This window comes from Priapulus caudatus, unplaced genomic scaffold (assembly GCF_000485595.1).
Source record: "Priapulus caudatus unplaced genomic scaffold, Priapulus_caudatus-5.0.1 Scaffold690, whole genome shotgun sequence".
In the NCBI taxonomy this organism is placed as follows: domain Eukaryota; kingdom Metazoa; phylum Priapulida; class Priapulimorpha; order Priapulimorphida; family Priapulidae; genus Priapulus; species Priapulus caudatus.
This window is the reverse complement of record NW_014577751.1, coordinates 130,765-139,332: the sequence shown is the minus strand read 5'-3', so window position 1 is coordinate 139,332 and position 8,568 is coordinate 130,765. Positions and strand designations below refer to the sequence as shown.

The following is an 8,568-nucleotide window of genomic DNA, read 5'->3' as shown; positions in this document are numbered from 1 at the left end:
CGCGGCACCGCTGCACGGTTGCTTGGGGGTTGGGGAAACTGTAACAAACATTGGAGGAATTTTCAAAATACCTTTTATAAGACAACGCGCAGTGAAATGGGAGGAACTAGAGTTTATTTTGCCATAAGGTAGTATGATTATGCATGACACGAAGTATTTGCTAGTCTAGTACTGAAGAAATTAGCGTTTGGATGCGCATTGTGCGGCTTTAATAATTAACATATCTATAACTATAGTGTACGAGCAAACAAGGCAATGATTGCTGCTTTATATATTCTACAGAGCTGTATAAGGTATTACGGAAGCTGGGATGACCTTCAGGCGACCTCTGATGCTGCAACTTGTTTGCCAGTGCAGACAGAACCTCCTCCTGAAAACAGAGGCAGCACATTATGCAAAGCGGAGAGTAATTAACAGTCATCATTAACGTCAAACAGATGCAATAACAATAGATGCGATAACACGGAAGAAGCTGCCGTCATACACGTATTCAGGGCAGATTCTCTCTAACATGCAAGATGAACATTAAAATCATGCTATAGGCCCATTGATTATGCAATGTTGACGAATGCTAGAGTAACTGGCACCTTGTGTAGTTAATAAGTACATAACCTTATAGCCAAACGCGTATTATAGCTTGTCCAATATCACTGCTGGCTACATTACTAGCAAGACTTGAAATCGGTTGTTGATATTCATTTACGTGCCGTAAATGTCATCCAGGAGTCAAGCGATGACGTAAACATTTGTGCGGCCCGTATGTTTTGGACGCCAGATGAAATAGAGGTGTCAGCGGTGTAACCACGGTCATGGACTAAACATGGAAATGGAGTTAAACACACGTACTAATCACGGACGCACATGGACAGCCCTGACAAAAAATTCGTTATCACGAGCGTCCGTGTTTACCAAATCACCGATGATAGCACTGCGTACGGCCGAGCATGCGTGCGAAAATGTCCGGTGCACTATAAATCTGTATCACACCCACTTCGACGGCAGCGGTTTGAAACTGTAAACAACTGATTTCTTGGACTGCGGATTTCAATTAGACATTTCATAGTAACCATGCAGCAGTGATATTGGACAAACTAATACACGTTTGAATGGTAGGTTATGTACTTATTAATTACACAAGGTGCCATGCAGTTACTCTAGCATTCGTCAACATTGCATGATCAATGGGCTTAGTGCGCTTTTAAGTAATTACAACATTAACTTACTACCATAGATTTTTTAATTGTTTTTACTGTTTTCAAACTCAACGAATAAAAGCAGCAGCTTTAGTTAAATATTAATTTTAATGTATGCCTGAAATATATATGCAGTTGAGGCTTGCCCTTCTTTAAAAATGTATGTTTTTGAAATTCAAAAACCAACGATCACATAAAAAAGACAGTGGCAACAGAAGTGTATGTATGATGATGTCATTAACCGGAAAGCTGCAGCATCACCTCTGTGTTCACATAGGGCTTCATCACGCCGATCTTTCCAAAATAGTTGATCAGCTCAGACTTGCTGCTGACTCCGGTAAGACAGACGAACGTACTCGTCGCCTCCTCCCTTACGTCAACCTGTGCAACACAGAAATGCCAAGAAGCAGCTGTGCAGGTGGCAGTCTACGCTCTCTGACGCACTGTTCATCCGTGTTGGATTTCAATTGTGTTTACTTCTACAATGAATTTGTGTTTATATGAAATCGTATAAACGATAACATAATGTAATGTAATAATAAATATGTAAACGTATAATGTCAATGTCACAATGTCAATATATAATGTCAATAACGTAATATGTTTACTATGATGATAAGACATTAAAACACAAGCAGGAAGCAGGAGAGACGGTTTCATCGTGAACCACGCAGGTGAGATAATAATTACAGGTTTGTAACTGTGCAATTACATGATATTACAATACGAGCCAAATGAGATACCGTCATCTATATATACCCGAGTATTTATTTGGCATTAAAACATGAGCTAGGTGAGATCATCTACGATATGTCGCTATGAACCTTACACGTGTGATAATTGTGACTACATACCTGGGTATCAATATGTGATATCACAATGCAGATCAGTTGATATAATCTACGATATTTCACTACAAACGCTGCAGGTGTGATAACCACACATGCATACCTGGGCATTATTGTATTAATGACATATATGGTATTACAACGCGTGCCAGGTGCGATAAACTCAATAATTCACACCTGGACCTTGACGATGAGATACGTCAGATGTGATAACGATGCGTACCTGTGCGTCTACGAGCATCGGCATGATACCTGCGAGAACGTCGCTGCGTGCCATGCCCAGCTGTCCCAGCGTGCGCACCGCGTTGCACCGGATGCGCGCCTGCTTGTGCGTCAGCTGCGCCATCAGGTGGTCGATGAGAGAATCAAGCTCAGACGGCGTGAGCTCTAGCTCTCTGTAAAGCGACAATAATGAACATGTAAACATTCCACCTCTCCTTAACAGCAAGTATATAAGACAAGTGACATATATATATATATATATATATATATATATATATATCAGGAGTAGATAATAGGGAGGAGTGTGACATCAATAAACAAGGGAAATTCGTCATTTACTAGCCTTATAATACCTACGATTTACTACGCGTAACTCATCCAACTTGAGCTCAAATCGGACACAGTACATTCGCCTATCATCGTGCGAAATCGTTTCCTCGTAGACACCCGCAATCCGGAGATACAGCCTAAAACGTACGACACGATTCTCCATTCTTTGGCCATCAATCCAACGCCATTGCGCGCCTATAATTCAGACAAAAGGCAGCAACACTGCCGCGCAGTCGCTGTGTTTGCTCTCTCGGAATGCGGAATGTGGCGTTGTGGCTCGTGGGGAGATTGGACATCGACGCAACACTCGACGAGCTAATCATGCGGTTGGCGTGCGTGCGTGAAGGCATGCCAGCTATGTACAGAGGTGGCCTGTGTAGCTGTGTACCGGGTCAAAGGTTATCTCGCCGAGTGTTGATGCCTAATCTCCCAGCGAGCCACATGCCTCGCTGAGTTAGCAATAGCGCGTTAGGTAGCTGCCTTTTGTTTGAATTATAGGCGCGCAATGGCGTTGGATTGATGGCCAAAGAATGGAGAATCGTGTCGTACGTTTTAGGCTGTATCTCCGGATTGCGAGTGTCTACGAGGAAACGATTTCGCACGATGATAGGCGAATGTACTGTGTCCGATTTGAGCTCAAGTTGGATGAGTTACGCGTAGTAAATCGTAGGTATTATAAGGCTAGTAAATGACGAATTTCCCTTGTTTATTGATGTCACACTCCTCCCTATTATCTACTCCTGATATATATATATCAAGAGCTAATAAATACCTAGAGTGTACAACGGGAAAATGGGAAAATAGTGCTATTCCACGGCAATATTATTCTACTTTGTGTGCGGTTCTAGACTATGTCCATGGTATTGCGTTAAGCAGCATTCTTTGCTCTCTAAAATAAGACCAACCGCTTGTCTCTACGATACTCCTAGACCGAGATATTGGAGTGTAATCATGCCTCCCACAGGCCTCTGGCCGCCTCGCATCTACATTATTCCCCAACCGTCTCGCCTTTTGCGGGTTAGGAAAGTCGCTTGGTGAGAGTTCGGTTTTTTCCGCAATAACTATATGAATGAACGGCGTTTCGGTTATCATCGGTGACTTTCGGGGGCATCACCTATATGCCCTTATCTCCCATTATGTTTCCTAGCAAGGCTAATGCCCGTAATGATGGAGCCGGCAATGTTTTCTAAATTAAGTCTCTACGACGTACGCAGCTCAGTTACTATATGGTGTAGTAAGAGTACCAAATTTGGGCATGGGACATCAATTATCAGCGCTCCAAGCGGCAACGGAAAACGATAGCCAGACCCGCAAAAGGCGAGAAGGTTCGGGAATAATGTAGATGCGAGGCAGCGTGAGGCCTGTGGGAGGCATGATTACACTCCAATATCTCGGCCTAGGAGTATCGTAGAGACAAGCGGTTGGTCTTATTTTAGAGAGCAAAGAATGCTGCTTAAAATTTTTTTAATCTATCCTATCTCTCTTTTTTTTTATCTTCATTGGTGTTCGTGTGTGATTTTACTTCTACATATATGTATATATGTGTGTGTATATATATATATATATATATACATGTACTATAGCAGACAAGTGGTGCGAGTGAAGCATCTACTAAGGCTCACGTGTGAAGTCTGACGATGTAGTTGCACAGGTGCTTGTGTGGGCCAACCCCGACGAAATCCATGATCTGGAGGAAGGCTTTGACCACCCAGGACACCGTCAGCTCTAGCTCTTTAGGGAACCAGCTCTCCAATGCTATCTCCTTCAGCAACAGAGGGATGCCATCGTCTACCTAGGCACAGTGGGAGCAACACTTGATTTAACATTATTTGTATTAATTTTATCAGCATTGTCGATTAAATTATTAATAATTAACTAATAACTAATAAATAATATTAAGTAATATGTGTGACCTCCAAAAAGCAATTCATATGTGTAAATAAAGTAATTTGAATTGAATTGAATTGAATTGCATTTGACTGTGTAGGGGGACGGCTCGATCATATCCGCTTCACACATCTCTGTCCTAACGCTGTTCTAACAGCCCGCTGTACGTATGAGCAGTTGCAGGTATGTGCAGTAGAGAGTGGTGAGCAGCAGATTAATTCACATGCCCAGTTCTCATGCTAACACATGCTGAATGGATAGTAGACGATATGTGCTGCTATGGTGTCCAGTAGGCTAATTCACATGCCCCTTCTCTCTCATGCTAACACATGCTGATGAAAGAGGTGTTAAGACTCTCTAGCATGTCAAAAAAAATTGAACAATCAATATATCATACACATTTTTAGTAGATTAACGAACACGAGTACAAGCACAGGCTGTATTATGTACATGCATGCACGCACACACGCACAGAGAATAGGGGAATGGGAACAGTGAATGCTGCATATTCGAATGAACCCTATAAGCCCATACTGGTTACGCTACAAACATAGTAACAGGTTACAGGAACAGTGGCATGCACAGGTAAAAACACCAGTCTAAGTAGAATGACAAACATAACTATAGGCTAGTCAGTCACGTACATCTGTGTCCAAGATTCCATCCCCAGCTTCCTCCGCCAGTAGCAGGTCAGAGCTCAATTTCTCTGCAGCATCTCCGGAAATGGACTCCTGTTGCTGTGGCTGTATCGCGCCTTCATCCTCAGGCTGCGTTGGCCAGCTGGGATCGTACAACACCCGCCTGATGTTCACCTTCCGAATTTTGACTGGAATTGCATGAGGTTCTATGACTGAAAACGTTACAGCTTTCCAGATAAATAGATAAATGACATCTAGTGAAATCTCAGAGAGAGAGAGAGAGATAGAGAGAGAGAGAACAAGAGAGATAGAGAGAGAGAGGGAGAGGGTGAGTATGGAAGTGTGGGAGAACAAAAGAGAGGGAGAGGGAGAAGCAGAGGGAGAGGGAGAGCTAAAGTAAAAGAGAATGGGGCAGCTATAGATAGAGAAGGGCAGCATATACCAAAAGAAAGCACTTCTAGTCAGATAATGGGCCACAGAGCAAGTGAATATTATAACATATAGGCTCTGTCAGGGTATTGGCACATGAGAAATGCCCCTCCACACACAGTTCTATGTTCTCACATCCTATCGGCTTTCCATCCTCTGTCGGTGGTCCGGAGACTGCGCACTCGTCTACATCATCTTCCTCTATCTCATCCTCACTGCTCGACGCCCACATGATGACGTCAGCTGGATCACCCTCCGACTCCTGCAACCATGGCAACGCAACGCTATGTGTGACACAGTGTGACAGCCACATTAATTGTACAGATGCAAACGCCCGACTGTTGTATATATATATAAATAAATAAATATATATACATATATATATATATATGCATACATATATATAAATTTATAATTATATATGTATATATATATATATACATATTCATATTATAAATGAGACAACCACTGTTCTGTATCCTCACCACGCATAACACGTGCTAATTTTGGCTCTGTAAATATTTCTAGCCAAAGTATTTTTTCCTGAAGTGTTGTCTTTCTTAGACCAGTAATTTATTATGTTCAATATAAGACTGGCAGAGTTATCATTGTTGATCAGTTTATTTTCTTGTTTTGCACTTACGATGCTGCTGCTGGCGCCACTGCTGACATGCTCCCCATCAGCGCCCTCTTGTGGCAGCCGCTCGCTCTTCTTCACCTTCTTTCTCTTCTTCACGCTGCGTAGCTGTTTCGGCTTCCACTGTGTAGCAGCGAGTGTAGGGGGCGCCGGCGGCTTCTTAAAGCCGAGGAGATCTCTTATCGTCGAGTTTGGGATGAACCCTGAAGCAAATAACTTTTAGACACTCATCGACCGGTACCCTACTACACTAAAGCAGTACCAGACATTATCATTTACATAATACCAGTTATCTTCACATTATTAATGTACATCTACTGCTCTATCTACATAATTCTGTATATACCAACTACTTATTAATTACTACATCACAGCACCAGGAGCGAAAAATAATATCTATTATTATTCTAGATCTTATTATTCTAGATCTATTATTATTCTAGATCTTATTATTCTAGATCTATTATCATTCACTCCTGATAGCACATTGCCTACCGTCGATAGCGATGGGTAGCGGAGGTTTAACCAGGGGCTCAGTGGTGAGAGTGGCTAACGAGCCACACTCCCCGTCAACCCCGCCCTCTCCAGCATCCCCGCTGTCCTGTCCCAGCATCCGCTCTGCTGCTGCTACCTCCGCCTCACTGCCCTGACCGGCGGTCATATCAGCAACTGCAACAACATGTCAATGGAGCCATCGCGAGCTTAGCAAGCTTTCACTCTAAGGTTTTGTACAGATGCCCACACCATGTAGAGAAAGCATGCTGAGAAGCGATTCCTATGTGTGATGCATTAGATATAAATGACACGTAACTGAAATACCCAATATATGATTAATAATTGTTTGCCATTAATAATTGTTTGCCATGCATGATAATAATTTGTTTCCCAATAAATTTAATATATGCTGTTTAGTGCGACACATGCTAGAGGGTGTAGGTAGCAGAGGAACTACATCGCTTACCCGTTGCCATGGCGAACGGAGGCTGCGGAGCGGCGGTCAGTCTCCGTGCTGCCACCACGGCAGCACGTCCCGCAAGATCCAAGTCTGGCGATGCTCCACTCCCCTCCTCCTCACCCAGCAGGCAAGCGACGTCCTCTGGTGTGAGAGAGGAGAGCGGGGGGGACGTGGCATTGATGTCGTGGGCCGGCTTGGTGTGACGGACCCTGCCAATGGTATCTGACGGAACCTCCGCCATGTCAAACCTATAAACATGTGAGCATGCGAATATTATATGGGAAGGGTAGAACAGGTCTAGACATGTGCCACCGTGATAAAAAGACACAATACCGAAAGCACGGTGGAAAGATGCTACTAATTCTGTGAGCAATTAGACAATAGATGAATTCATATTTAGCCACTTTAGCAGCAGAACCTCGGTCAGTTTATATTCTTTAACCTTTTTTCATTTTAAAACTTTTTTTACTCTGTTGATCTAGCCTTGATAACAGCTTAATTAACAGCAGATATGATCAATCATAAATAAACAATGAATCTGCTGCTACTGTATCTTACGGGCTGGAATCTGCAACGGTCTTTAGCTACCTGTGCAGGATAATGGGGTTTAACCTACCTGAGTGGGATGCTGTGATTGAACCTACCTGAGCGGGATGCTGGGTTTAACCTATCCTACGCCGGCCGATGCTCGTGGTTTGAGACCTACCTGAGCGAGTGCTGGAGTTTAACCTACGCTGAGTGGGATCGCTTTGATTGAAAATCTACCTGAGCAGATGGCTGGGTTTAAAACCTACCTGAGCGGGATGCGGGGGTTTAACCTACCTCGAGGGCGGGATGCTGGAGTTTACCTACCTTGAGCGGGGGATGCTGTATTGAAATCTACTACCTGCCAGCAGGAATGCCTGGGTTTAATACGTCTAACCTGAGCGGTGATCCTGGGTTTAACCCTACCTGAGCGGGATGCTGTGATTGAACCTACCTGAGCGGGATGCTGTGATTGAACCTACCTGAGCGGGATGCTGGGGTTTAACCTACCTGAGCGGGATGCTGTGATTGAACCTACTGAGCGGGATGCTGGGTTTGAACCTACCTGAGCGGGATGCTGGGGGTTTAACCACCTACCACGGATGCTGTGATTGAACACTACGTACCTGAGCGGTATGCTTTGGAGTTAAACCTACCTGAGAGGATGCATGGGGATTAAACCTAAACCGGAGCGGGATGCTGGGGTTTTTAACGCTACACTGAGGCGGGATGCTGGGCGTTTAACCTCACCTGAGGGCGGGATGCTGGGGTTTAACCTATCATGAGTGGGATGCTGTGATTGAAACCTACATGAGAGCGGGAATCTGTGATGAAGAACCTACCTGAGGGGACTGTAGTTTAAGCCTATACCTAGTGGGATGCCTGTGATGAACCTACCTGAGAC

At 43.9% G+C, this 8,568-nt stretch overlaps 1 protein-coding gene across 1 annotated transcript in view; it reads right to left on the bottom strand.

The window, feature by feature from the left end:
• The window catches only part of LOC106812817, a 12,737-nt gene extending 4,637 nt beyond the window's left edge, over nucleotides 1-8,100 (bottom strand). Inside the window, exons 1-10 of the mRNA XM_014816801.1 lie at nucleotides 8,091-8,100; nucleotides 7,146-7,387; nucleotides 6,680-6,853; nucleotides 6,191-6,387; nucleotides 5,683-5,809; nucleotides 5,125-5,306; nucleotides 4,216-4,385; nucleotides 2,265-2,436; nucleotides 1,455-1,574; nucleotides 301-370 (exon numbers count right to left, since the gene is read on the bottom strand). Coding sequence (XP_014672287.1) covers nucleotides 301-370; nucleotides 1,455-1,574; nucleotides 2,265-2,436; nucleotides 4,216-4,385; nucleotides 5,125-5,306; nucleotides 5,683-5,809; nucleotides 6,191-6,387; nucleotides 6,680-6,853; nucleotides 7,146-7,380 — 1,447 coding nt within the window. The 5' untranslated portion in view covers nucleotides 7,381-7,387; nucleotides 8,091-8,100. The remainder of the gene's footprint in view (nucleotides 1-300; nucleotides 371-1,454; nucleotides 1,575-2,264; nucleotides 2,437-4,215; nucleotides 4,386-5,124; nucleotides 5,307-5,682; nucleotides 5,810-6,190; nucleotides 6,388-6,679; nucleotides 6,854-7,145; nucleotides 7,388-8,090) is intronic.
• Between the last annotated feature and the right edge of the window lie 468 nt (nucleotides 8,101-8,568).